Below are 27,641 nucleotides of genomic sequence, written 5' to 3'. Positions count from 1 at the left end.
GTGATCAAGAGGGTCAGAGCTTTTTTGAGCCCTGCATAGGCCAAACTTGTCTCCAGAAGTAAAACCTGGATGATGTGAACTGATTTAAACTCCAGGAACCAGGGAAGCAAGTCAAGTTTCTCAGGAATCATTCTGTACTTAAGAAGATCCAGGGCTAGGGATTTAGCTCAATGGCACCTCACCTGGTGCACAAGCACAAGGTCCTGAATTCAATCCCTGGTACCCCCCACCCCCAAAAAGAAAAGAAAAATAAAGATCCATCCCGTCCCTCCTCTATCTAAAGAGAGAAAGCTCTCCGTACTGAGCCAGATCTCAATGCAGCCCTCTCTCTGCTCCTTTTCAGGGGTGGGGGTATCTATAATGCCCCTCCTGGGAAATAGCCTTGGCCCTAAAGCAGGGTCCCCTAAGCCTTTGGGTTGTCTGCTGCAGCCATTACTCAACCTTCTTCCAGCCCTGGACAACTGCTTTGCTTGGGGTTCAGTGAGAGAATGGACACCCTTGGAAGAAACTGACAAGAAACTTCAATTCCTAAGGGACTCAGCATTTATTTTCCATAGGCAGGGGGAAGGTTCAGTTCCCACCTCCAGGATTCCAAAGCTCAGGAATTAGATTGGGGCATGGGCTTGGAGGGGAGCAGCCATACTTTGGGGGTAGCCTTTATTAGCTCTCCCCCAGTCACCTGGGGCTTGGGCACACCTGTCTGGATGGCATGCTGGTCAATTGAAGAAAAGGTACCTCCTTCTTTGGCCTCCTGGGGCACAGCAGAGCTGAGAAGTACTTGGGTGCTCCGGTTCCACATGCTCACACCAGGAGCCACCCTCACGACTTCTGGGCGCACCACGGGCTTCCAGAGCACCTGGGATGAAGCCTCGAGGATCCGGGGTGCTATTTGGGGCCATCCAAAATCCTGGTCTTCCTTGTCAGCAGGCTCCAAGCCCTGTGGAGGCACCCGGGTCCGGCCAGCCCACAGTTTGCCCAGCAGCTCCGCCCTGCCCTCCCAGCCACGGGGCCACTTGGTATTGGGCCACGATTTAGGACTAGGGCTTCGAGGAACTTCAGCTAGCACTGGGTGCTTGGGGAGGAAGTGGGCCCCATGGCTGGGGAATGGCACCTTTGCCCTGGAGGATGGCAAGAGTGGGGCTAAATTTAAAGCGGCGTCTGGGCCCAAAGCACAGGGACCCTTAGGCTGGAAAGGGAAGAAAGCTGCTGGGGAGACACGGTCGCCCGACACAGGGCCTTGTGGTCTGGCTCTGGTCTTGGTCTTGCAGTGCCTCCGGCGCCCGAGGTAGGTTTCCAAGGGGCGAGCGTCAGAGTCTAGGAGGTAGGTTTCCAAGGGGCAAGCGTCAGAGTCTGGGATCACAGTCTCTGCCAGGGGGCGCACCCAGTGTCGGGGAAGCTGCTCAGGGTCCAGGTGCGCCGTTGTAGCCTTGCAGCCTGCCCGGTAGTGAGGCTCACCCAAGCGTCCGGGCTGGTACGACTGCAGGGACGCAGAGGGGCTGAGCGAGGGGGGGCCGCCCCGAGAGAGGCAGGACACGCCCGAGGCCATGCAAGACATCCCCTCTGTCACGTTCAGCAGCCGGTCCCCAGCTGCGTCTGGCTGGGGGTAGAGGTCCTTGGGTGACAAGCAGGAGCCCAGGGGCTGTCCCCTCACGGCAGAAGCCAGAGGGCTGGCTACCTGGGACAGCTCCAGGGAAGGGTGGGGACTCTGGATCCCCTCCGCCTCCCCCGAACGTTGCAAATTCTCATTCAAGGACCCGGCCAAGAAGAGGCTTCTAGCCTGGCCGTCAGGTTCCTGCAAAGCTCCTCCAGCCCCTGCCTTCTGAAACAGCTCGGGTGTGGCCGGAGGGCCGGGGGTGACTCTCAGCTCCGGAAAACGCTCCTGGGAGCCTCTAGCCAACCACGATCTTCCTAAAAGGATCCTGCCCCGGCTCCCAGGGTCCTGGGGGAAATGTACAGGGGAATGAGAGATGGAAAGGGAGAGAAGTCAGGTGGAGGAGTCCCCGAGACCTCAGTTGAAGACAGGGCGAGGTTCAGGTCAGAAGGAGGCTGAAGGCTGGACTTACTTCGTCTTTGTCTTCGTCTTCGTCTTCAAAGTCCTCCAGACTCTCGCAGGCCGGCGCGTGCACCACGGGCACCGAGCCCTGAGCCCAGGTGTCGGTCACGCACGCCAGCGGCTCCTTGTCCTCGCCCCACGTGGGGTCCTCGGCCACTGCAGCGTCTCCCTCATCCCGGGCCAAGAAGCGCCACTCAACGATCTGCAGCATGGCCTCCTTGGCCTGGCTGACAGTGAATGGAATGCACTGCGGAAGTGAGGGAGGGTCTCAGCCTGGAGAGGAGGAGCCAGAGGGAGCACAAGGGTCTGGAAAACCCAGGTCCAGGCCCACCTGCTGGGTCAGGTAGACTTGGAAGGCAGAGTCCATGACTCGAGCTAATAGGTCGGCCAAGATGTCTCCCACCACGTCCTCGCCCTCCTCCAGTGCCAGAAGCGCGATCCACTCCGCCTCACTGAGCCGCCCAGGAACGATATCCACGTGCGGCACCGGCACGGTGGGCGGACGCGCCTTTTCCACCTTGGATCGGGTCGTGCCGCGGTCTCGAGCCTGCCTCTCCTGCCTCTATGGAAATGAAACAGGGCTCTCAGGGCAGGAAACCGAGGAGCGGACCCGAAGAGCATCTAGAAGCTAGAAGGAAGCTTTCTCAAGTTGTTTACTAGGAAGGAAAACGGCCAGGGACACAATTACTAAGAGGCTATAATATGACTGATGCTTTTTAAGTATTTGATGTAAGTACTTCAATTTTCCTAACAGCCCTCTGAGTCTGCTCTACAAAGAAACTGAAGCTTGACAGAACTTAGGGTATGAATCTCTAACTCCATGGCCCCTTGCTATTTACAACAGTGCAAAGTCTCCAAAGTTCTTGAGTTCAAAGAACTTGAGAATAAAGAATCAATAAGCACACTGTAAGTATTGGTGCTATTTTATCTCTTTTACATTTATTACCTATGTATTTTACTCTTTTTTTTTGGTACCGGGGGTAGAACTCAGGACCTTGTGCACGCAAGGCAGGCAGCAGAACCACTGAGCTAAATCCCTGGTTTACCTATGTATTTTCAATTAGCAATAATCACTCCTCGGATAAACCTCATTGGCTACGATACTGCCACTGCACAAAGCTACCCATGTATTTTAAATCCCCATTTTATGTAGTTTGCCCAGGATCACACAACTAGGAAGTAGTATAGTCCAAATTCACATGCAAATGTGCCTAAATCTGTAGTCTGACTTTATCCTGCCTGCGAAACAAAAACATTTTCAACAAACATAAAAAGGATAAATATTTGCAAATATATTAAAAGTTCAAAAGAGCTGGGCATGGAGGTGCACACCCAAAATCCACTAGGAGGCTGAGACAGGAGGATCAGTTGAGAGAGTCCCAGTCTGAGCTACATAGTGAGTTCAAGGTGAACCTGGTCTACATAGTGAGACCTTATCTCAAAGTAGTAAAACAACACTAAACCTCATAAAATAAAATAATGTAAGACCCCCAAAGATAAGCAAAGAGCATAATATTTCACAAAAGAGAAAATATAGATGACTAATAAATATTTGAAAAGATATCCAACCTTTTAAAAATATCAAAATATACAAACTTAATTTATATTCTGATTTTTAGGTCATCAAAGTAGAAATTATTTTCAAAATAAGAATACTTATGTTTTGGTGAGGTATATAGTCAATATTCCAATATTGAGATTCCTCAAAAAGCTAAAAATAGAAATTTCATTTGACCCAGCTATTTCCCTTCTAGGTATCTAGAAGACACTCTTTTTTTTTTTTGGTACCCGGGATCGAACTCAGGTCCTTGAGCTTGCACAGCAGGCAGCGAAAACACTGAGCTAAATCCCCAGCCCTAGAAGACACTTTTAACCAAAAGAGTTAAGACATCATATTACAGAGATACATGCATACCCATATTTATAACAGTACAGTTCATGATAGCTAAATCTTGGAAGTGGCCTATATGTCCATCAACAAATGGATAAAGAAAATATGGCATTTGTATATAATGGAATACTACTCTGCCATAAAGAAGTACAAGTTTGAGTCATTTGTAGGAAAATGTATACACCCTAAGACCATAATGTTAAGTGAAATAAATCAGACACAGAAGCTTAAATATCACATGGTTCCTCACATATGAGGAAGCCAAAATATAAATAAAGAGCAAATTAAAGATAATAAGAAATAGGGAGATAGAACTTTTGCAAGTGGGTAGGGCACCAAGAGATGGAGGGAGTGTGAGGGGAGGGGTGAGGAAATGGATGAAAAAGAATTAAGATGTGTTATGTAGGGCCGGGGATTTAGCTCAGTGGTTCTGGCCCTGCCTCCCAAGGCAAGGTCCTGAGTTCGATCCCCGGTACCCAAAAGAAAAAACCACGTGTTATGTACATGTACCCACTCCCCATCACAAATGTAATGTAATCATTGTATACTGCAAACATGTGCTAATAAAATATAAAAATTGAAAAATATATATTCCAATATATTAGCTGTGGTGTTATTTATAATAGCAGAATATTGAATCCTTGTCAAAGAAACAGTAGATGGTTAATTATGCTGTATCTGTATAATGAATATTATGTAATGATTAAAGTAGCCTTTAGGAAGAATTTCCAATAGCATATGAAAATGCTCATGATTTGAATGTTAAGTGAAACGAACAAGATACAAAATTGCACATTAATTATAATATGAATTATATAGACCAATATATATTAGAAAACATCAAAATGATTACAGAAGGTATATTTCTTTCCTATTCTTTTCTCCATTTTATAAGTTCACAACAATGAATTTGTATCCTTTTAAAAATCAAGAAAAAAAATCAAGAAAAGCTGGTGTGGTGGCAAACACCTGTAATCCCAGCACTGGGAGGCTGAGGCAGGAGGACTGCTGCAAGTTCCAGGCCAGCTTATGTTAGTTACATAGTGAGTTCAAGGTCAACCTGAACTATATACATATTGAGACTCTGTCTTGACAAAACCAAAATAATAATAATAATAAAGAAAAATCCACTATAAAAAGTCTAGGCCCCAAACTCACTTTAGGGTCATGGTAATTTACTAACAGTTGAAAGCTTACTTACCTCCCCACAACAGTCTCCCTGAACCTGGTTCCTTCCAAAATTTGTCTCCAAAGGCAATATTCCCAAATCTTTATGTACTGCTCCCCAACTTTATTGCCTCATATGTAACATTCCCTAAAATTCATTCTCTCCTCAAATCTGGTGTTTTTTAACCCTTGCACTGAACTCAAAATTCCTTATGCTTTATTTCCCCCTTTCCACCACCAAGAGCAGTCAGCCCTGTACCAAGCCCGGGATGGGGCCCACAGCTCTGGCCTGGCTTGGCTGGAGAAGGACAGATAAGGTGGGAATAGACGACTCCTCCCAGCCTCTCATCTGACATCCCTGATGGTGACCATGTCTAGATGTGGCCTGACCAAAGGGGATAATCTTTTTGCACAAAGGCCCTTCAAATTTGTTTTCTTTCTCTTCTTTTCTTCCTCCTCCTCCTCTTCCTCTTCCTCTTCCTCTTCCTCTTCTTCTCTTCTTTCTCTTCTTCTTCTTCCTCCTCCTCCTCCTCCTCCTCCTCCTCCTTCTTCTTCTTTTTTTGAGACAGGGTCTCACTATGTAGCTCAGGTTGGCCTTGAACGCACTATGTAGCCCAGGCTGGCTTCGAACTCACAGTGATCCCCCTGCTTCTGCCTTCCGAGTGCTGGGATTACAGGCCTGTGCCACCTACCCGCCTGTGTTCTTTATTTTAAAATATCTTGGCTTTTAAACAATTGGACTTTCAGGTGTAGCTTCGGCGTTGTTGTTTAATCCATTTTCTTCCTCCAGAGAAATTCTGCAAAAAGATGATTTATGGATCAACACCTCTCCCTAAATACTCGACCAATTCTGGTTTATCCGCTGAAATGGGTACCACTTGTAAGAAACTTATCGCATGTACTAGCTGTTTCGAAATTCCCCTGTTCTGGGGCTCTACAACCTCAACTGATTTTTTTCCCTCAGGGCCCGAGTGTGACAAAGCGTGAGTGGGCACCGTGAAGATGTAGGCTTCCTGCCCAAGCACCGACTTGGCTTCTTTAAGTCATCCTGAACACCCGGGCGCCATAGAACTGGCCCACTGTTCGCGACACCGACCTTACCGGCCGACCCCAGGTCTGGTGCACCCCTAGTTGAGCTCAAGCCCGCCGAGCTTTCCTGCGCCATTGCTGCCGCTATAGCTCCGACGCGAGTGTCTCAACTGTCTCCTGGGCGCACACCCAGCGTAGAGGTAGTTGCCTGAGGCCGCCTAACGGTCGTCTCGGCAACCTGCCCCCCCACAGTTACCCCAGCAACCGGGCAGCACGCAGTAAGCTCCGGCCGCTCGCCCCGCCCAGCGGCGTGCGTGTGTGCGTCGTCTCTATGGTGGCGGCGGATTCGGAGGGGCCGAAGGATCCTGGAATCAGGCAAGGGGATCTGGGGCAGAGGGTGTGAATTTAGACTCAGGCACAGTGCTTCAGGGAGCCGAGCTGAAGGGGGAAGTGCCTGGGAGCCTCGTCCTGCCTTTTGGGCTCGAGCACCTGGAGCCACCGGGTCCTGTGCCATCACCATTCCTCCTCTGGGATTTCCCCATCTCCCAGTGACTCACCCCGGGGACTCCCCTTCTATGCTCCAGGAGACCCTCCCGCCACCCGACGACCCTCCCTTATCACTATTCTCCGGACACCTCATGTCATTACCTAGTCTCAGAGGTCTCCCTCTGCCTCATAATTGTCCGCCCTCCCCAGTCTCCACTGTGATCTTTTTCCCGCGCGGTGATTCGGGTGTCCCTCCCACAGGATGTTCCGCCGGGAGCGTTCCATCCCCCTTCAAGGCTCTGCCGCCGCTCTGTGCAACAATCTCAGTGTGCTACAGCTGCCTGCCCGCAACCTCACCCTTTTTGGGGTAGTTCATGGACCAAGCGCCCAGGTTCTCAGTGCTGCCCCTGACGGTGTGCCCTTAGCCCAGCGCCAACTCCACGTTAAAGAGGGAGCTGGAGTGAGCGCCCCACATATCACTCAGGTGAGGCATGGTGTTGGGAGCAGTGTTACTGAACTCAGCCCTCCCCCGCCCTTCAAATATCAAGGAATAGGCACTCCCTGACCCTCAGAATTTCTACTTTTCTTACGCCTCATAGCTTTACTCTTAATTTTCCTCCCTCCTCTGAACCACCTCCTTTCAGGTCCACTGGTGCGTCCTCCCCTTCCGAGTACTGCTGGTACTCACTTCGCATCGAGGGATACAGGTAAGAAGAACCTGCTGACATCCCCCACTAATCTTCCCAACTCCACTGCAAGGCCCCCAGACCTTTCCCTATTTGGCTTTTAATACTTCCAACCTTTTCACATGAATAGCCCACTCTCCATTTTTCATCTTCTTCCATCTTCTCCAGTCCCCAAGTGCCATCTCCAACATCTGCCCCTTTAATAGCTGTATGACCTTTAAAAAAAGAAAAAAAATAGCTGTATGACCTTGGGCAGAGGCCTGGAGTCCTCATCTGAAAAACAGAATAAAAACAGTACCTACAGCTGGGCATGGTGGCATTCATCTGGAATCCCAATTACTTGGGAAGCTGAGGCAATTCCAGGTCAGTCTGGGCAACCTAGCAAGACCTTGTCTCAAAATAAAAAGAATTGGGAAAGTGGCTTAGTGGTAGAGCATTTGCCTAGCATACACAAAGCTCTAGGTTCAATTCCCAGTACTTGGGCAGGGGGAATGGTGCCTACCTCCAAGTGTGGTTTTGAGTATTAAATGGGTTAAGGCTAACATGGATATGTAAAGTACTCAGCACAGAGCTCAACAAAAGTCAGCTGGATCATGCCCCATCCTTGCTTCTGTCTTCCAGATGTATGAGTCTGATGGCTCCATCATGGTCTATTGGCATGCACTAGACTCTGGAGATGCCCCTTCAGGTACTGGCAGGACCAAATGGGCATAAGGGTAGGGAGTGTTACCTAGGGTTGGGAGAAGTGCTATATCTGATAGTTTTCCCTTTTCATACTCAGTACAGGCTGTGTTTGCCCGAGGAATTGCTGCCAGTGGCCACTTCATCTGTGTGGGTGAGGGGGCCAAGGACAGGGCATTAAGGGGTACGGTGTGTGGGGATGTGGGCTTTAGCCAGGAGGATACTGAGGACCAGAGGAAATTGTGCAGGGTTTGAGGCAAGAGTGGGAGCAAATCGATATCTGAGACTCCGAAAAGATACAGAAGGGTCAGAGAGGCAGGATGGGATAGGATGAAGGTAGTGAATGAAGGATTGGGGCATGGGTTTGTTATTAAAGTTTCTGGGATGGAGGGAGTGCTAAGATTGGTGGCTGAGACCCAGAAGATCAGGGCACTGGTTCTGGCTACAGGAACGTGGTCAGGCCGAGTGCTGGTGTTTGACATCCCAGCCAAGGGTCCCAACATTGTGCTGAGTGAGGAGCTGGCAGGACACCAGACACCAATCACAGATATTGCCACTGAGCCTGCCCAAGGACAGGTAAGTGGACGTCCCTGGCACAGGGAAGGATTCATTTTGGCAAGTCAGGAGGCCCAGAGTCTAGTCTTGATTGTGACTGGGTCACTGCAAGACCTCCAGAAAGTCCTGGCACTGTGGCCTCAGTTTCATCAATCCAATAAGGATATTATGTACCCCCTTTTAATACAGGATGGGAGAGGAGAGCATGGTTGGTTGTCAGACTCTGTAAGGAAGTGCAAGGAAAGCGGTCCATGCTTCTTGAGGGAACCCTGGGGAGGGCTACTGATGGATCCAGCCAATGAGGGCCTCACATCTTGCCCTTACCCCAGAGAGGCACAGATACAAATATGACCTCCCTTTATCTCATACCCTGTGCTCAGGATCACAGCAGGGGAGAAAGGGAAGAACTGATCCCATCTTTCCCCTCAGGATGGTGTGGCTGACATGGTGACAGCAGATGACTCTGGCTCACTGTGTGTCTGGAGGTCAGGACCGGAATTCACATTACTGACCCGTATTCCAGGATTTGGGTAGGTGAGGCAAAAGGGGACTGTGGCCTTCCTGAGGTAGCTTCAAGGTGGAATGTAGACTTGGATCTAGAAAAATCAAAGTTGAATGTCACCTTTGCAGGGTCCCATGCTCCTCTGTGCAGCTGTGGCAGGGGATTGTAGCAGCAGGCTATGGGAATGGACAGGTGCATCTATATGAGGCCACTACAGGAACTTTGAACATCCAGATCAATGCCCATGCCAGGGCCATCTGTGCATTGAACCTAGCTCCTGAGGTGGGCAAGGTCAGTCTCATGCATCCCTGCTTACCCTGTTTCCTAGTGCTGGGATGTTGAGAGAAATGCCACAGGCTACTTGGCGTAGTCTCTTTCCCAAGGCACTAGGACTGGGCATTCCAGCCCACACCTGTCCCATCAGGGTATTCTGACTCACTCCTTGTTCATGGTTTTGTTTTTTTGTTTTTTATAGCTCCTCTCTGCAGCTGAAGACACTTTTGTACACATCTGGAAGCTGAGCAGAAGCCCACAGAATGGCTGCATTGAGGTGCGAATTGTGGGAGGGGTGGAACAGGGGCCCAAGTGTGGGGCAACAGGCCCTGACCAGCCCTCTTCTCTACCAGGTGGAACATTGTCATAGTGAGTGTGTATCTGACACCCAGGTGTGTGGTGCTCAGTTCTGTGATCCCTCAGGCAGCTCCTTTGCTGTGACAGGGTATGACCTCACTGAGATCCTGAGATTTGGCAGTGTGTGAGTGAAGAGCCGCTGTTCTCCTCCCTGTGGTATTTATAAAGTATCTCCTCCACCCAGTCCTTGTCTGATTACTCAGTATCATAGTCATACTTCACAAAGGTGGCGAAGTAAGTTCCTGGGAAGAGGGTGTGGCAGGTCCAGGCCACATAGAGAGAAACAACCTGTATTCCTCAACCAGATGAGAGCCAGACACAGTGGCTCACATCTGCAATCCCAGCTATCCAAAGCTGAGGCAGGATGACTGCAAGTTTGAAGCCATCCTGGGTAATTCATCTCAAAATAAACTTTTAAAAGGGCTGGGGATGTAGCTCAGGGTAGAGCACTTGCCTACCATGCATGAGGCCCAGGGTTCAGTTCCCAGTACCGAAAAAAAAAAAAAAAGAACCAGGTGAAGGCTGCTGTTAAATAACTTTAATGGTTTATATAGGAGTCACAAGGGAGGTGTGCCCTCTCCCAGAGCTCTTCAGTGCCATCTTCAAAGCTGGTTAGTGCAGGGAGGTAAGGAAGGGTTCCAGTTTTCTCCCAGGAAGTGTTTGGGGAGTCCCAGCTAGCTCTGGGAATAAACTGCTCAGTACCATGGTAACCACAACTTAAGAAGGGCATCTGTTCCGCTTCCCCAGCCTACCCAGTCCAGCAGAGGAAGAGGAGGCTAAGCTGGCCGACTTGCTATAGATAGCGCCATATCCAGAGCCTGATTGCACATGGATCATTTTCTTTTCTGGCCACATCCTGTTGCCAGTGCCTTTGTCCCTCACACTGGTGACTGGAGCCAAGTACGGAGAGGACTTTTGCTGCAGAGGCCTCTAGAACTTGAGGATTGATGTGGGGGGAGGGGGGCAACCGAGCAAGAAGCCCCAGGGGAGTGGTCTGGGGGGACAGCATCCAGGGAAAAGGTTCGGGGTCGCCCCCAGGGCAGAGGGGGGGTCCAGGCAGGGGCTGGGGCCACTGAGGCAGGCAAGCAGGAGCTAGGCAGGGCAGGCTGATCTGTAAACATTGCTAGCCAGGGTGGGGATGTCTCCAGCCTTGTGCCCTCTCGCTGAGCCAGGATGTCTGTCACCGCTGCGATGTCATCTAGTGGCTCAATAGCTGTTGCACCAGGAAGGGGTTGAGGGGAGGGGGCTGGTCAGAGCTCAGGCCCCAGGCCTACACAGCCCTGACTGTCACCTGTCACTGTAATAAGAAAGCAAAGCCCGGATCTCAGCCGAGATTGCATTATCCTGCAGAAGCAGCCCCTCACTGGGCCCTCCTGGGACCATGGGCTCTGATAAGTCTGTGGGATACAGGATGGGTGAGGAGGGAAAGGGGAGCAGAAGTGAGTGAAGAAACCAAGAAAAGAAAATGAAAGCCGTGCCAGGCAAGTAAGGGGTCAGAAGAAGAGACAGGAATCCGCATGCAGAAAGGAAAACAGAAAAGAAGAAATTAGGATAGAAACCCATGAAATGAATCTGGTTTTTTGAAGTTTTGTTTTGAACTTTGGTGGAGGTAGTTCTAAAAAGAATTGGAGAGGAGAAAGGCATACAGCAAGACTGGGTGAGCCTTGGGTCCCCAGAAATGTATCCTAGCACAAAGTGTGCTTTCTCTCTGTTTCCAGTATCTGGGTTCCCTTGAAACCCAGAACCCCATTTCCCATCAAGTTCCCTGAGTGCATTTTCTCACTCACCCATCTCATGGTACAAGGAGCCCTGTTTGGCCATGGCTTGGGGCGGTTTCCGGGGAGCAGGAGTTTCAATTTTCATGATTTCATCACAGCACTGCTTCCACTGGCCTGTGGGAAGAGCACTGATGGCAAGAGAGGGCCAGGCCCCTTCTCCTGCTACATTCCCTTCCATACACTCCATTTGGTAAAAATAAGAAACCTCAGTCCCTTCCCAAAGGTTGACCTAGCTTCCTCTCTCTTACTCATGTCAAAGAAGAGCTGCCACAGAGCCTCCCTCCAGCTCTGCAGGGCTTCCTGGCTGTCTGTCTGAAGGGTGTGCATCACCTCGTCATCCCCATACTGGTTACTGATGCTGAGGGTGAAGGGCCGCCCTGGGGCCTGGTCCAGCTCTCCTGCCCGGACTCGAGTTGCCTGCAGGAGAAAGAAGAGTGCTGCTTCCACCTCCACCTTGATCATAGCACTCAGCAGTGATAGGCAGCCTGAGCCCGCCCCACCTTAGGAGGAAGTGCTGTGGGCCTTGCTGAGCCCTCATTTACCTCCTACTAAATGGAGTGGGAAGGAATAGCAAGAAAGGGCTGGGGATGAGACAGTCACTGCTGACTCAGGGAAGGAGGAGCAGACTGAGGCAGGAAAAAAGGGGCTGAGCCAGGCAGGAAAGGCACAAGTAGGCAAGAGCACTGAGGCCCAAGGCCCCTCCATACTCCCAAGATGTAAAGAGGGGATTGCATTATAGCTTAGTGGTACAGTGCTTGTCTAGCATGCATAAGATCCTGGATCTGATCCCTAGCACCACAAAAGAAATGCACAAGCAGGGAAGCCAGGAAAGGGCCAGGAAGCAAAGAAGAGCAAATAGACCTTGGGAAAGAAAAACAGAATGTGTGAGGTAGATATTGGAATCAGGAACAGGGGAAAGAGGATGAAAAGTATTAAACTGGCAGTGAAACCCTCTCTGAGACTTGGCAGGGGCAGAGGTGTTTCCAGTGATGCTATTGTGGGGATAATATGATCCTCAGCAACCCAGGCCCCGACGAAGTGTGTGATGCTATTAGGAGTAGTAGGCCACCTCCCTGTCCCCGATGTCTATGCCTACCCTCCTGGGGCCTGAAGGAGCAGCACCTGGGCCCAGGTACTTGGTGACCTCACCACCAGGGGCCCCATCACCTTGTTGATGGCAATAGTTAACAGCGGCTCTTCCCCAGTGTCTGTGTCCTCTCGTCGCCGGTAACAGAAGAGGTTTGTGCCTTTCAGGACTCCATGCACTCGTGCCCCATTTTGTAGCTGCCCAGCTTGCTGTATAAATGACTCAGTGTTTCCTGGGGGAGTCATACCCCCAGCACCCTTCCTCCCAGCCCCCTTGACAAGCTGCCCCTTTGCCCACCCTCCTGTCTGTTCCTCCCCTCATCTTGCCATACCCCCTTCCACCCAAGCCTTCATTTTCCAATAGCCCTGTTCTTAGGTGGTCCAGCCCCCTTCTGCCTCCTCCCTGTCCTTTCTACTTATTGGGACCCCCTCACCTGCACCCTGAGGGTACCACTTGCAGTGGGCTGAGTCATACAAAGAGGCTGAGCTGCCAGGCGGCAACACACACTACCGTAAAGTGGCAGCCAGGCAGGGTTCTCCTCTAGAGGAGGAGAAATGCAAGGTGAGTTGGGGAATCCCACAGTCTCAGTTACCATCACCAGTGTCACACACGCACACACACATACCATGGCTGGTGAGGGTGAGGTCATGTGTGCGGAACCCATCTTGCACTGCTGCCAGGGTAAGTGTGGTTTGAGCCAAGAGGTGGTAACGAGGACCCCTAGAGAAGGGGGGGGCATCAGGTGAGGGAGGGGTGCGTTAGAGGGGCCTGTAAGGCTGAGCAGGTCAGCCCCATTGTTAGGCGGCCCTCTCTTAACGGGTTGCCTCCTTTCCAGGGGTTAGGAATGAACAGTTTACTGACCTACATTTTATACATGTTACCCCACTGTATTTCCCAAACCCTGTGAGGTTGATGGTATTCTTCAGTTAATAGATGAGGCACCTTGAGACCTAGAGAGATTAAGAACCTTGCCCATAATTTGTCGTTCCTCCAAGTCCCAGTGAGTCTATGAAGTATCTCCAGGGCCAAGATACCTTGTTCCAACTAGGGAGCTCTGTTCTGGCCACACCTATAGGATGTATTTGCAACTGCTAAGAAGTTAGGACCCCAGTGTCTAACTCTCCCTGTCTTTCTATGATCTTGTGGACTGGCGCAGGCCCAGCTCTGGGGCGTGGCCTGGAATGCCTCCCAGCACATTCATGTCTTTCCATCTTCACTTCCTGGCATTGGTGCAAAGTCAGTTCTCCATGCTTAGTGCGGTTTAAAGGTCACTGTGTGCAGGATATGGCAGCTGAGGGCAGGGTGGAGTGCAGGGTCTTACCCCACAGCAGGAGTGGGGAGCAGGATGGGACTGCTCCCTGAGCCCCCAGCACTGTCCATCGATGCACGGACACGCTTCCCTGAGGAGCGGCCTAGGGAGCTGCTGAGTTTGGTGGCAAGCCTCTTGGGGGCGCCAGCTAGGGCCCCCTCTTCTTCTACACAGGCCCCATACAGCTCCAGCCGCAGTTCAAAGTCTGGCCCCGCCTCAGTGCTACAGGGGTGTGGGAGGAAAATGAAGGTGGTCACCACAACAGGAGGGGGGTACAATTACAGGACAGCTCCATGGGGAAATCTGGGTGCCCAGCGCCCCTTGCCTCTTCTCCCTCCTCCTCTTCTGCCCTCTCCTCTCACAGAACTGCCTTGGAAATTACAGCAGACAGGAGAAAGAAGGGAGCCACTGGGGTGAGGTACCCACAAGAGCACACTGTTCTGAAAGGAGATGTCTGTGAGGGTCCTGTCCACCAGAATCATCTCTGTGTCCTCAATCTGTTCCCCTAGCTGTAGCAGTAGAAATACAGCCCAGCGGTGCAGGTCTAGGGACAAAGGACAAAACTGGTTAAAAAAAAAAAGTGTCCCACAACAGCTTCCAACCTCAGCAATATGGCCCTGAATTTGTCCTACGGTGGGGAACTTACCACCTTTGTTCTTGAAATATTCTGTGTCTTTCCACATGAGTGGGATCCGGAGGTCTAAGGAGCAGTGGGGTAGGAACAGATGTTGAGACGGGGCAGGAGAAGGTGTGGCTGGGAGAGGGGTGCCAGCAGTTGGGGTAGCTGTGCTTCTTACCGGAGATGCAGACCCGGCCGCGGCATGGGGAGCGCTCAGGGGGCGGCCCGCTGTCAGAAGGCCTGTGGGTAGATCACAAGGTCCTGGCCTGCCTTCTAGATGCTTCTCCCCCTTGCTCTAGTTTCTCAAGGACTCTAGGAGCCTCCAGATCCCAGGGGCCCAGCCCCCAGGTCCTTAACCAGGCTGACATGTTGGGGTTAAGGGACTGTGAAAGAGTTGTTGACTGAACCCAGGAGTGTGCTGGGCTTAGGGACACTCAAGATCATGAACCCCACAAGCTCATGGCTTCTGCTGCTTCACGCACCCTCCTTGACCATCTATAAAGACCCTGCCAGGGACAAATGGGGCCTTGAGTGCCCACAGATAGACTCTCTTCCCTTTCGAGGGCTCTTCTCCACTAGACTCCAGACTTGATGATGTCTGCAGGTTTTCTTTGCAGTAACAGGGAGGCCACTCTTTTCTACCATTTTGTCACTTCTTTGATCAAAGAGGGTGCTAGGTCAGTCAGAGGATAATTTGACCAGTGTTTGATGAAAGGAAGAAACACAAATAGGGAACATTTGTTCCATTCACCATAGATGCCTTCACTACCCCTCCCCCAGCTTTGTTTTTGCTTTGGCCTCCTAGCCAGATATGCTGCACCACCCTCCCAGTGCCCTACATTCCCCACTCCAGGGCCTCCCCCCACACAGCATCCTCCCCACCTATCCCCTCTGGGACTAACTGAGCAAGTGTTTCTTTGCTAAAGTGACAGCCAGTTTTTCTGTACTTACTTCTAATGGCACTAAAGTAATTTCTGACTCAGTAAGATCTTCAGCTAAATGATATGGAACTAATGGCAATGTGTTTATCTACCAGGGACTCCAGTGTACCTCAGGTCACACTGTGTGGGCTGTGTGGTGACTTAGGCAGGGCAATCTGTTGATGACCACACTCACAGAAGAAACTGTTCCCTCACCTGCTTGCCCTCCCTCTAGCCACATGGGGCAGCGGCAGGGTGAGTTTTCACTTTTTGTTGGCTTCATGAGTGTGCTGGCAACTTTCCCTTGTGTCACCTTCATGGCTGGAATGCTAGGACCATCTCCCCACTCAGCCTTGGTAAGGCAAGCAGGCCCCTTTGCTAGAAGCCAATTCTCCAAATGACTAGTTCACCAAAAATGGCCAATTCTCAGAACGATCAATTTCCCAAATATTGCCTCTAGCATTTTAGCTTGACCACAGCGTATCACCTGAGCCACTTCACAGTAGATCTGGCAGATCAGCAGTCTAGTGTCATTGTGTTTCACACCTAGAAGCTAAACCCTTTTAGAATACAATCTAACTTACAAGAATGGGTAGGCTTTCCTTTAAGTGGTTTTCAATTATTTGTTTTCCCAATTCCTGCCTCTAATGGTGAATCCCCAGTACAACAAACTATTGGCAATTTTGGGGAAATTGGCTATTTGGTGAACTCACTTTGAGATAATTCATTTTCTAGAAACCACCCAGATTTTTCCGATCACAGGCAGGTTTTGGCAATTAGTTGTACTGTACTACTTCCTCAGATTGCCAGCTTCCACCAGGCACACTGACTTACTGAGTGCAACCCTAGCTACTCTGGGCAGCACACTGCAGTGGTTGAACATCAAGCCCCTAACAAGCCTTCACGAGGTTTTCTGCAGAGTGGTCCACATTCCACAGGTGCATGTGCTGTACTACCACCACTCTTAAAGCCTCCTGCTCCCACAAGGCCTGGCCTCCTCCTTGCTCACCGCCGTCCTGTCTTCTCCACCACCTGGGCCTCCTTGCGCCGCTGTAGCTCGCCCATGTAGCTGAGGATTCGGCTGTTGCATACCAGCAGGCTCTTGGTGACCTCCAGAGCCTGTTCTCGTTGAGAGCAGGCTGCCAGCAGTTTGCAGGCCCCTTCCCTCATCCGGATCTCATGGTCTAGTTTCCTCTGCAACTCCGTGTCCTAGCCAGGGTCAGGGGAAGGGTGAAAAGGAAATGTCAATTGGGGAACAGGTTGAAGCACAACCCCACCCCCTACCCTGAGTCCCCAAGTGAGCTGTACACCAGGAAAAACTGATAAACTAATGTTACAGGCAACTCAAGAGCAAACACTCAGGGCTGGGGATTTAGCTCAGTGGTTCCGGCTCCTGCCTTGCAAGTGCAAGGTCCCAAGTTTGATCCCCGGTAACAAAAAAAAAAAAAAAAAAAAACCTGTACGACTGGGGATTTGGCTCAGTGGTTCTGCCACCTGCTCTGCAAGTGCAAGGACCCAAGTTCAATCCCCAGTACCCCCCAAAAAAAAGTAAAGGGAAAGAGCAAACATTGGGCCTCAACCTCAGTTGCTCAAGAATAATCAGAAAAGCTTTTATTTTTAAATTTAATTTTATTTATTTAATTTTTTTGGTTTTTTGAGACAGGGTCTCACTATGTAGTTCAGGCTGGCCTTGAACTCACTATGTAGCTCAGGCTGGCCTCAAACTCCTGGCCTCAAACTCCTGCCTCAGCCTCCCAAATGCTGGGATCACAGGCGTGCGCCACCACACCCGGCCGAAAAGCTTTTAAAAATACAGATGTCCCCATGCACTTGATGGTTGGGAATATAAATTCATTCTACCTCTTGAACACAATTTGGAAAAATCTTGGAAAACTACAAGTTCACATATCTTTTCATCTAACCAATTTCCAGAAGCTTATCTCACAGATATAGTTACATATATAACTATATAACATTTGTACAAAAATACTCATGCAACATTGTTTTAAATATCAAAATTAAAATGTAAAGTCCTAGAATAACATAAGATTGATCAGAGTCACTGAAAAAGCAGGAGATAGCACAAATAACATTAAAAAACCTGTTCTCAGAATTAATGGCAGAAAACTTCCCAAACAGGGAAAAAGAATTTGACATATAGATAAGTGAGGGATATAGAACTCCAACTAGCCATTATAAAAAAAAATCTTCCCCAAGGCATATAATAGTCAAGATTCCTGAAATTCAAAATGAAAAGTCCTTCAATAGGGCATTGGTTAAATAAGTTATAGCACACCTATACCACGTAATGTTGTATAGACACTAAAGAGTGAGCTAGACACATATGAAGAGATATGAGGCAATTTCCAGAAAATATAATATGAGAAAAGAAAGCAGAACAATATTATGTGTGTTACCATTTGTGCACAATATATACATATACATAATGTGTATATATTTGCCTATACATATATATGCATATTTATGCATAAAATATTAGTGGTCTGGGTCTTCCAATTGGAAGCTACAAATAGAAAATAGATTTACAGGATCGGTGAACTGAGGCTCCTTCATTGAAAGTTTACCCTTGCTGTGCAAAACCCCACACTCACCCCAAATTAGGGGACCCACCACCATTTGGCCTTCTGAGCTTGGGCATGAGGTCAGAGGCAAGGAATGGGAATGAATGCAAATGGTCCAGGAGTTGGGGCCTGGACAGGCTGTACAAAAGGGCCAGAGGGGAGGCACTAGAAGAGGCATCAGGGCCGCCAGGAACATTTCTTTTAAAAAGTGGTTCTGGTGGGCCGGGGATTTAGCTCAGTGGTTCCACCGCCTGCTGCTCAAGCTCAAGGACCTGAGTTTTATCCCCGGTACCAAAAAAAAAAAAAAGTGGTTCTGGTGCTTTAAAAGCACTGAGCACTGGGTAATTTACTCAATCTCCTAAACCTCAGTTTCCCACCTAAGAAATGGGAATAAAAATCATCCCCATATCCTAGGACTGTGAGATAAGGACTCTGCACAATGCTAGCACATAGTACTGTATGTGTGAATGGTAGGGGTGGGAGTTTTAATAGTGATGCCACTTTGGCAGCACCAGTGTTCCTCCAATGAGTACAGGAGCATTTGTGCTGTCCATGGCTCTATTTGAAATCCCAGATGAGAGACGCAGACATTAATGGCTGCTCCATAAGTGCCGTGTCATGGCATAAACACACTCACAGTAAACAGATCCCATTTGCTCCTGGCTGAGGCAGTCACATGAGACTTCAGAGAGGAGGTGGGAGACTAACCCATAGTACACATGGGTTGGGGAAACCAGGCAAGTGGAGGCATCCAGTTGGAAGAGGGGAATGTATGTGACCTCCCCAAACCTATCTTCTCTTTCACCCCAGTTATCCTCCAGCATCTTGTGCCTTTGCTTCTGTCCCTGGTGGCTACAGCCTTCAAATATACAAGGCTTGAACACCCTGAATTCCCTCATGCATCCCTGATCCCTTGTCCAGCTAGGCACCATAGCACATACCTGTAATCCCAAAATTTGGGAGGTTGAGGCAAGAGGAATATATGAATTCAAGGACAGCCCGAGCTATATCGCAATACTGTCTCAAAAAAAAAAAATCCTTGTCCAACCTGCCTGCAAATTCACCTTTCCTTATCTATTTTTCTGAAGCACTGTGTTAGACCAGACTTTCATCACCCTTCCCTCCAGCACCAAGCACCGGTTTCCCATCCAAGACAGGCCAACACAGACTCAAAGTCCCCTCTGCCAGGAAGAGCTCCCAGACTACATAGATCCTCCCAGCCCAGCTTTGTCTCCATTAAGGACCTACCTCAGTTAAGTTTCTCTGCTTGCCAACCTCTACCCCACTCTGCATCCAGCTTCTACCACAAAAACCCTAAAAAGAGAGGTGACCCACAGGCATCCTCAAGCCCCTCCAGGCTAGCTTCCATTGTCCCAGTCCCCAGCACTCACAGATTCTTCCCTAGCCCTGTCCATTGCCTGTGCGGGCGCCTGCCCTGGCACGAGGGGTCCAGGGAGCAGCACTAGCCTGGAGCCGGTGGCGGGGGCAAGGGAGGGCCGCAGGAAATCATTCTGCAGCTGCCGTACTGCCTCTGCCAGCAGCGCTCAGGGCGCCGCTGTGACATCAGATCTCAACTGCCGCGAGAGCGGCCCAGGGGCTCCAGGGCACGGGGCAGTTCCTCCCGGAGTTTGGCAGTGCTAGGATCCGGGCTCTGAGCATCTCAACCACGCAGACCCTGAGGCACAGGACCGCAGGTAGCACCTGCATTGCCCTGGAATGGGCTCCTGGTCCTTCAGAGGCCCGAAGGCCCCTCCCGCATTGTGATTACCCTCCAAGGTGACCCCTTCCCCAGGGGGCTGGGGGATGGTGGTGTATAAAGTAGGAAAACTGGGCCCCTGGAAAGGTCGCTGAGTCCAGCATGAACAAACAAAACTGGGGGCCGGGAATCTCTCCTGTTTGCCCACTGCCCTCCTGCCCCAGTTCTACTCTCCCAAGAGTGCCCCAGAAAACCAGCTCCTACTCTTTTGAGTAGAGCATCTGGGGGCCTGGGTCAGGCTCTGGATCCATGTACTTCACCCCAATCCCCACACCAGGGATAGCTCCTTTGTTGCTCCCTCCCTACTCTTCACACACTGGTTCTCTCTGAATACACAGCAATTCCCCCAGGCTCCTGGGAAAGAGCCCAGAGTTGAGTGTCAGTGGAACCTGGGTCAGATCCCTAGAGACTGAAAAGGATCCAGAAGCCCCAGCACACATTAGGCCTTCTGTGGAGGTCCTTTCCCACTCCTCCCACTTTTTTCTGTCCCTGACTTCCAGCTCTGTCTATCACCTTCTGTTCCCTTCAAAATCTCCACCAGGGCTAAATTCAAATTCTAGGTTAGGGACTTGACAAGCTGTGCATATTCAACCTCTGGAGTCTTACTCAATCGACTTGGGGGTATTTCATTTCCTTCCATAGCATTATTTGAGGATCAAATGGGAAAGTTTAACCTACCTGGGCCTAGCACATATTTTAAAATAAGCTTTCTCTCACTCTTCCTCCCCCTTTACTTGCAGCTTAAATTTCCTCCCTGAGAAAGTCTCAGACTTACTCTTCCAGAACTACCTTTTTCCTCAATCCCAGAAACATCAATGGGGCTCTCTTTTGAGGATCCTCTGCACTTGGTGGAGAAAGAATCACAACACCCTCAGCCTATGGCTGAAGGAGAGTTAACCAAAGGGAAAACTAAGGCCCTTCTATGTTCCCCAAATCTTAGTCAGGCCTCCCATGGAGAGAAATTACATTATTGAGCAGGGAGCAGAGCACAAGATGTAGAATTCAAACATTTATATACCTAGACCACCTCTGTCCAATAAAACCTTCTGCAGATGGAAATGCTCCATAGCCATATAGCACTTAAAATGTGGCTACAGAAATTGAGAAATGAAATGTTTTATTTTAATTAACATTAAATTGAAATGGTCATATGTAACTAGTAATAAAGCACAGCGGACTGTGAATAACAAATAGGTTTTATCTCATGTGCTGACATAGGACAATTAAGTAATGTCAGAATCCCTGCAGCTTCATTTGGCACCTTTCTGCAAAACAGAAAATGCTGACTCTCTCCAAGCAAACAAATTAAAGTGTTTCCTCCTGATGCAGCTGAACCCAGATCAAGACTCCTGCTTCTGGGTGGCACCATATAAAGGATATAACCTACACAATTTATACCAAGTCTGTGCTGACGTTGGCTCATTGGTGAAGAGTGCTATGGTTGATTAGAAATGTTCACTCTGATCTAGGGAGTAGGGCAGGACTAGGCAAGCAGCAAATGTCCAATAAATTGCTATGCTTCACACTCCTGCTTCTGACCTCCCTTAGCAGCAGCCCCTTTTCTGGTCCAGACAGTCACTGCCACAGCTTCCTCCATCTTTCCCATCTCAATAAAGGGTTAAGCCATCCAGCTGCTCATCCACACACCTGAGAATCATTCTAGTGTTCCCTGTCTCCCTCACCCTCAGGTCCAGTCCATCAGCAAGCCCCATGAGATTTGCCACCATCATTCAAAATGCACCCCTTCTCCCTTTCTCCACCACAAGCACTCATCTACACCACCAGGTTCACTCCACGACTGCAACGTGACCACTCGCCAGGTGATCTTTTGCTAGTTTTCTTGCCAATGCCCCCCAAACCCTCAGTTTATTCTTACACCAGCTATCATTTAAAAACTTTAGATGCATTGTTCTTCTGCTTAAAACCCTTTATGGACCACTATCACACAGAGTGCAATCTTAAGTAATTTAAGTACCTTACCATCAAGTACCTTCAAGGCCTTGCATGATCTTCCACGCCCATCAGCTCAACTTCAACTACTGTATTCTAGCCACACTGTCTCTCTTTCCCACAAACATGTCACCCTCATCAAAGTACCTTTGCCCTTGCTATGCCCTCTATCTGGAAAACCTTCTTTCCACCTTCATATCTGCAAATGCTCACAGACTTTCACACCTATGCCCCCTCCCCCACCTAATTTTGTTTACATTCCCCATTTTCATCACATTTTCACTGTGATATTATTTATGGTTTGTATATTTATTGTCTGTTCTCCCTCTAGAATGGACCTTTCCTGTCTTGTTCACTTAGGTATCCCATGTTCTAGATAGGAACTTGGCACATAACGTGTTCAATAAATGTGTTTAAGAATAAATAAATGCTAGGCATGTTGGTACACACCTGTAATCCTAGCTACTTGGGAGGCTGAGAGAGGAAGTTCACAAGTTCAAGGACAGCCTGGATAACTTAGTGAGACCCTGTCTCAAAAAATAAAAAAGAGGCCAGGCATAGTGGTGCTCACCTATAATCCCAGTACTCCAGAGGCTGAGGCAGGAAGATCACTGAAAGTTTATGCTGGGCTACACAGTGAGTACAAAGCCAGCCTGAACTACACAGCAAGACCCTGTCTCAAAAAATAAAAAACTAAAAAAGAATAAATTTATGAATAAATAGTGCCTCACCATCTCTGAGGCCAACAGGATCTTTACTAATTGCCCAGCGTCTCCTTTGTCTTCTCATCCTTCCTGAAAACCTCTCTCACATCGAATGCCTGTCTTCATCACTTACCGAAAAGCATCCCTTATCCCCGGAAGATATCCACACCCACCCATAGAGCTTCCAAAAATAGGTGTGAAAACAATGCTGTCAACCTAATATTCTGATTAGCAGAACTGGGCCTAAGTCCATACACTGCCTCCAACATAGGGCATAAAGAATCACCTGTCCCTCTCCCCACTTTGAGCAAACACCACCCTCCCCCCAGCCCCAGCAGGGACAGGGAAGGCAGATGCAGGCTGGGGTGCAAGCAGAGGAAATGTGTGATCCAGGGTATAGGCATTACCTCCAGGCTGAGTGCCATCTGCCGAATGTAGAGCATATTCAGGTCCTCCAGGATGTGCAATCTGTCCTGCATCTCTGTGCCCCCCAGAGCCCTTTCCCTTGGCAACCCCTGGGGGGCAGGTGGCACCACGACGTCCTACAGTTACTCCTCCCACTGCTCCCTGTCTCAGAGAGGTGGCCAGCTCTTGGACAGAAGGGAGAGGCTGCCCCTTTCCCGCTGTGTTCCTATTAGACACTCTTGCTGTTGTGATAAAAATCTCCTCACCTACCACTGTTTCAAAGCCCTGGCGGGAGCCAGGAGGGAAGAAAAGGAAAGTGAAGTGGGGATGAGCAGGGGTCTGGGAGGGGAGGCCAGCTGCAGAGGGGACTATGGGCACAGAGTGTCTAGTCTTGCTTTGGTGGCAGCTGTTCTCCCAGCTGTGGAAGAAAAAGGCTCTTTCATTCCCATTCTGGCCCCTCCCCAGCTCCCTCCCACATCCCTGGCCTGGTGGACAGAGAATCTGTGTGAGGAGAGGGCAGTGAGGGGCAGGCACAGCTGGAAAGGGGCAGGGAGGGCACGCCTCTTGCGGGTTTCACGGAGTCCGGGGGTTTGTCCGGAGGTTGGAGCTCTGGGAGAAGAGGTCTGGCTTAGTTTGAGAAAGTTAGCAAGAAGAGCAACTGAAGTGGGGACTTGAAGGGAGATGAGCACAGGGAGTGGGACAAAGGGGTGAGTCCAGGCCCCAGGGCCATCCCTTCTTCCAGTTCGGGCCACCAGCCAGCTAGCCCCACCCTGGGCTCACAATTACCTCGCTTTTCCAGCAGAAGGGAGGAGAGGGAGGGAGCGAGGCAGGGGTGTGCCTGTCTGCTGCTGCCCCCGCTCCCCTCTTCGGGCCCCTTCCCTTCCAGACAGGAAACCAGCTTCGAGTCCCAACCAGCTACAGCGTGCCCCCCCCCCTCCACCCCAGGCCCACGGAGTCACACTCTCCTCGGCGGCAGCCTGCTGGGCCCTGCGGCTCCGCCCCGGCTCCGGGCTCCCGAAGGCCTGGCAGATTCCAGGGGCGGCTGGGTTCACAGGCCCCTCCTCCTGTTCCCGGGCCTCGCCCCTAACTCTCCACGACTGTCCCACGCGTGGTTTTCAGGCTGAGCTCCTGGGGGTGGGGAGAGAAAATCTCCCCTAGTCCACCAGCTTCTGACTCAGAGAAGGCCTGGGACACCAGGACACGGGTGTGAAAGGGCCTTTGTTCTGGGCAGCCTGGAGGGAAAGGGCAGAAGCCAGGCTTGGAATCCCAGCAGGGAGGGTGAGGGGCTGGAGGAAGGCCCACCTCACTTAACCCTTTCCAGGCCGGGAGAGGACAGCTTGGAATTGGACTCTCCTTGTCAGTGTGTAGCTGACCTTGGGGACAGGAATGTCACTGAGGTGGCTGTGCACCCTCTGTCCTGGCTCAGCCGCACCCCTCCAGTCCCTCCTCGGCCTCTTCTAGGGGTTGCAGGCAGGGCTCAGGTGCCTCAGCCGGGCATGAGAGGTGTAGACTGGTGGACGGGAGGAAACTGCCAGCTTAGAGGCTAGATTCCCCTTAAACTCCAGGAAAGAGGCGGAAAGTTTGGGAGTGGGGAATAACTCCAAAGGGTTAAATACCTCCCCCTCACACACACACACTTGCTGCCCATCGAGGCAAAGAGAAGCTACCGGCGAGGCTTCAGCGCAGCGGCAGATAGAAGTCCAGAGGCGTGGCAGAGGTTGGCCCAGAAAATTGGGAAAGAGCGTGGGACGGGGCTGGCAGCCGGGAACCTGCGGGCGCCGGAGCGTTTGGAGCCCGCCTGGCTGTTCTCCACCACACCCTGGCCAGGAGATGCCCGGCAGGGGCTGTGTCCAGGCACATTTTAAGAATCGAACCTGGACCCCCTCAAATCGAGGCCAAGCAGGAGTTTTTCCAGGCGAGGACAAATCATACCACCCAGGCCGGGGAAGGTGTGGGGCTCGTGCGCGGAGGGTCCACACCTTACTTTTCAAATCAACAACTCGCGTCAGTTTGCACTCGCGGCGGCTGCGCCCCTCAGCGTGCGCGGACGCGTGCGTGCAGGAGGCTGAGGCGGCCAGGCTGACTGAGGGGCCAGGGAGGGGGGGACGGGGACGCGGTCGCTTACCTCGGGCGGGTCGCTGAAGAGGCTAAGTCGGAAGCGGCCGCGCTTGAACTCCATCTCCAGGGCTGAGCCCCTGGCCACGGTAACCCGGCTCCGGTGGTTTCGGGAGAACATGTTGGGGGCCCCGCGCCTCTGGTTGCCCTGTGCTCTCCCTGAGCTCCCGGCCTAGGTCTCTTGTCCACTTCTATCCCGAGACGTCCGCCCGCCCTCCAGTGCAGCCGGAATCTCCAGCTGCCTGGTTCCTAAACTCCGCCCCCGGAGAGGACACCTGGGCCGGGCAGGGCGCGGCACCCTCCACTCCCACCCCTGCCAAAGACCTGGCCCGCCCGTCCAGGAAGGACCCGGGCGCCAAGAAACCCCGGCCGGACAGCCCCAGAGCCGAGGGCACCCTACACCTCCAGAGCCCTGCGTGGGCGCATCCTCCCTTCCGGCTGGGTGGCAGGCGCCTCACCTGGACGTGGGCGGGCACAGAGAGCCACGCCCCTCCAACAGCCCCCACCTGTCAAGCCTGAGTCCTCAGGTTGGAAAATCCCTTGGTCGCGTGGATCGTGCATTACACACTCCCTCTCTAGCCGGGCTAGACAGCCCCAATCCTACCCAGGCAGCCTCCAAAGCGACCACTTCAACTTCCTACAGTTCCAAATGTCCCTTCTTCATCTCTCCCCACTTAGGCTTCTCTCTGCCCGTCTGTAGGGGCTACAATTCATAAAGGAATCCTAATGCACATCTTGAAGCCCCAGATCCTTCACTGACTAACTGCAGTCTTGGCTGAGTCATTGAATTGTGTGTGTGGTGAAATGGAAGTCGTATTATGTTGTGCCGGCTGGCCCCAAGTAGCTGGGATTACAGGTGGGCCACTCTACCCTGCTCAGTGACTGAACTTTTTTCTTTCTTTCTTTTGGTATCAGGGGATTGAACCTGGGACCTTGGGCTTTTGAGGCAGGCAGCGGAACCATTGAGCTAAATCCCTGGCCCCTCAGTGACTGAACTTTCTGAGCTTCAGTTTTTCATCTGTTCATTGAGTGATGCAATTATCCCTACTCCTCAAATTGCTCTGAGGATTATATCTGAGAATGAGTGTAAAATGTCTGGTATAATACCTGGCCCAAGGCAAATTCACCATACATGGAGTTGTGGAGACTGATGGCAGCTTTGTGTCCCTGGATGGGACACAGGAGTCACAGCTCCTTAGACCCAGACCTTAAGTGACTCAAGAGGGCAAGGGCTTTCCCAACCTCAATTGTGACCATCGTTCAGCTGTCTTGCTGGGTGACTGAAAGAAGATTACCATTCCCTGCTTCCACTGAAACAGGGTTTCCTCCTCTCCCCCAAAGAGCTTAGTGGAGCCAAAGGACATCTGGGATATTAGCTTGAGGAGCACTCATGAGGGGTTTCCTGGAGGATTCAGAACTTGGGGGGAACTTCAGAGATGGCAGGGCTCCTATATAGCAGATGGGGTGGAACTGGAGACATAGTAGCCTACAGCTCTTAAGGAGTCTACACGTCAGAATTGCTGTGCTAGTGAACTACTCAATATTCTTTTGAAAAAGCAGACAAAATTATTTCAGCAAAAGAGGAAATTTACTGGCTTATGAACTGAAATGTCAGGGTTTCAAGGGTCAGGTTTTATTGTAGCTTGATCCAGCATTGAGTTTCACAAGCATCCAGTCTCTTTCTATCACTTGGATGTTCTTTCCTCCACATTGGCCTTTCTCTCCACAGCATAGCAAAAGTGCTGTCACAAATTCTATGTCTATATCTTCTTAGGCTTCAATTCAGCTGAAAAGAGAACATCTGTTTCTTGAGGCTCTGGAATATGTCTGGGACTCACTGTGAGCCACTTGGGATCATTTGTCCATCCCAACCCAATCATTGTTGCCAAAGGATTAGCCAAACCTGAACCAATCACTGTGGCTGAGGGGGTTCTGTTTGCCAGTTGGCCACCCTGAGTCACTTGTACACTCCTGGAGACCAACTGGAACTCAGTGAGCTGGGAGAGAGAGAAGGGCAGGGAGAGGTTTGTTATAGTTTATATTTAGATGTCTCCCCAGACCTCATGAGATCATAGGTAGGGCTTTGGGGAGGAGATTGGACTAGGTGGGTTTGATTCTAACCAGTGGATTAACCCACTGATGAATTTATAGCTAAATGTGATGTTGGGAGGTGAAGTCTGGTTGGAGGAGGTGGGTCATGGGGGCAGTGGCCTCGAAGTGTCTCCCTCTCTCCCTCCTCTCTTAATCTTTCTCTGCTTTCTGCTGCCATGCCAGGAGCTCTTTCTTCTCTGCCATGCCACCCTACCTTGGAGCCAGCCAACTATGGGCTGAAACCTCTACAAACGGTGGGCCAGAATAAACCATTCTTCCTTAGAGTTATGGGTGTCGGGTATTGTGACTCAGCAACAAAAAATAACTAAGACAAGGTTGTTCTCCAAAGAATGTTCCAAGGTGAAGGAATGGAGGATGAACAGAACTAACACATACTCCACACACAAAAATTTATGTGAAGGGAGTTCTAGTCAGAAGGAAAGGCAAATCGAAAGGTTTTATAAAATCCATATCATTTGCTGGTCCTGGCGGTAGATGCCTGTAATCTGAGAACTCAGGAAACTGAGGGAGGAGGATGATCACCAGTTTGAGGCTAGCCTAGGCTACACAGTGAGTTCAAAGCCAACCTGAACTACATAGTGAGACTGTCTCAAAAACACAAAAACAAAATTTGAAAAATTCATG

At 50.6% G+C, this 27,641-nt stretch overlaps 3 protein-coding genes and 1 pseudogene across 24 annotated transcripts; 1 reads left to right on the top strand and 3 right to left on the bottom strand.

Annotated features, from left to right (window-relative positions):
* Window positions 1-525: 525 nt before the first annotated feature.
* On the bottom strand, window positions 526-7,937 carry CUNH2orf81 (chromosome unknown C2orf81 homolog). 9 transcript variants are annotated; one of them, XM_087202187.1, is made up of 6 exons: window positions 7,611-7,937; window positions 7,427-7,527; window positions 3,842-5,908; window positions 2,385-2,615; window positions 2,064-2,300; window positions 526-1,939 (listed from the first exon to the last, which is right to left on the bottom strand). In XM_087202187.1, the coding sequence occupies exons 4-6, from the start codon at window positions 2,418-2,420 to the stop codon at window positions 599-601; spliced, it is 1,614 nt and encodes a 537-aa protein (XP_087058313.1). In that variant the 5' UTR covers window positions 2,421-2,615; window positions 3,842-5,908; window positions 7,427-7,527; window positions 7,611-7,937; the 3' UTR covers window positions 526-598. The 9 variants fall into 9 exon arrangements, with proteins under 9 accessions (XP_087058313.1, XP_021113931.2, XP_087058310.1 ...); XM_021258272.2 differs by having other exon boundaries at window positions 5,804-5,908; XM_087202184.1 differs by having other exon boundaries at window positions 5,804-5,908; window positions 7,615-7,937.
* On the bottom strand, window positions 3,101-3,174 carry LOC147829820 (U4 spliceosomal RNA; annotated as a pseudogene).
* Wdr54 (WD repeat domain 54) lies at window positions 6,388-9,864 on the top strand. Of its 3 annotated transcripts, none has more exons than XM_013072214.3 (10): window positions 6,388-6,515; window positions 6,888-7,110; window positions 7,271-7,333; window positions 7,934-8,000; window positions 8,094-8,147; window positions 8,481-8,569; window positions 8,978-9,078; window positions 9,179-9,341; window positions 9,526-9,600; window positions 9,677-9,864. In XM_013072214.3, exons 1-10 carry the CDS (start codon window positions 6,472-6,474, stop codon window positions 9,806-9,808), a joined length of 1,011 nt encoding a protein of 336 aa, XP_012927668.1. In that variant the 5' UTR covers window positions 6,388-6,471; the 3' UTR covers window positions 9,809-9,864. The 3 variants fall into 3 exon arrangements, with proteins under 3 accessions (XP_012927668.1, XP_004844739.1, XP_004844738.1); XM_004844682.3 differs by having other exon boundaries at window positions 8,442-8,569; XM_004844681.3 differs by lacking the exon at window positions 8,094-8,147 and having other exon boundaries at window positions 8,442-8,569.
* Window positions 9,865-10,203: 339 nt separating this feature from the next.
* Rtkn (rhotekin) lies at window positions 10,204-25,336 on the bottom strand. Of its 12 annotated transcripts, none has more exons than XM_087202211.1 (14): window positions 24,916-25,329; window positions 23,577-23,918; window positions 22,793-23,399; window positions 16,403-16,602; window positions 14,652-14,713; window positions 14,501-14,554; window positions 14,281-14,398; window positions 13,867-14,076; window positions 13,171-13,265; window positions 12,979-13,085; window positions 12,626-12,754; window positions 11,707-11,875; window positions 11,468-11,572; window positions 10,204-10,893 (listed from the first exon to the last, which is right to left on the bottom strand). In XM_087202211.1, the coding sequence occupies exons 3-14, from the start codon at window positions 22,862-22,864 to the stop codon at window positions 10,559-10,561; spliced, it is 1,656 nt and encodes a 551-aa protein (XP_087058337.1). In that variant the 5' UTR covers window positions 22,865-23,399; window positions 23,577-23,918; window positions 24,916-25,329; the 3' UTR covers window positions 10,204-10,558. The 12 variants fall into 12 exon arrangements, with proteins under 12 accessions (XP_087058337.1, XP_021113935.1, XP_012927665.1 ...); XM_021258276.2 differs by having other exon boundaries at window positions 22,793-23,208; XM_013072211.3 differs by lacking the exon at window positions 22,793-23,399.
* Window positions 25,337-27,641: the final 2,305 nt, after the last annotated feature.

This window comes from Heterocephalus glaber, unplaced genomic scaffold (assembly GCF_053883595.1).
Source record: "Heterocephalus glaber isolate CG9 unplaced genomic scaffold, H.glaber_assembly_v1.0 deba00000470, whole genome shotgun sequence".
Classification (NCBI taxonomy): Eukaryota; Metazoa; Chordata; class Mammalia; order Rodentia; family Bathyergidae; genus Heterocephalus; species Heterocephalus glaber.
The sequence above is the reverse complement of the archived record's forward strand: the minus strand, read 5'-3'. Positions and strand labels throughout refer to the sequence as shown.

Coding starts and splice junctions, on each gene's coding strand:
- CUNH2orf81 (XM_004844679.3), bottom strand. CDS start 6,276: ATGGCGCAGGAAAGCTCGGCGGGCTTGAGCTCAACTAGGGGTGCACCA. Junction 2,301..2,384: donor AAGTCTACCTGACCCAGCAG/GTGGGCCTGGAC, acceptor TCACTTCCGCAG/TGCATTCCATTCACTGTCAG. Junction 1,940..2,063: donor AAGACGAAGACAAAGACGAA/GTAAGTCCAGCC, acceptor CATTTCCCCCAG/GACCCTGGGAGCCGGGGCAG.
- Wdr54 (XM_004844682.3), top strand. CDS start 6,472: ATGGTGGCGGCGGATTCGGAGGGGCCGAAGGATCCTGGAATCAG. Junction 8,148..8,441: donor TGGCCACTTCATCTGTGTGG/GTGAGGGGGCCA, acceptor TTCTGGCTACAG/GAACGTGGTCAGGCCGAGTG. Junction 9,601..9,676: donor CACAGAATGGCTGCATTGAG/GTGCGAATTGTG, acceptor CTTCTCTACCAG/GTGGAACATTGTCATAGTGA.
- Rtkn (XM_004844683.3), bottom strand. CDS start 25,026: ATGTTCTCCCGAAACCACCGGAGCCGGGTTACCGTGGCCAGGGGCTCA. Junction 11,573..11,706: donor GCAGCTCTTCTTTGACATGA/GTAAGAGAGAGG, acceptor CTCTTCCCACAG/GCCAGTGGAAGCAGTGCTGT. Junction 10,894..11,467: donor CTCCTTGTACCATGAGATGG/GTGAGTGAGAAA, acceptor CTGGTGCAACAG/CTATTGAGCCACTAGATGAC.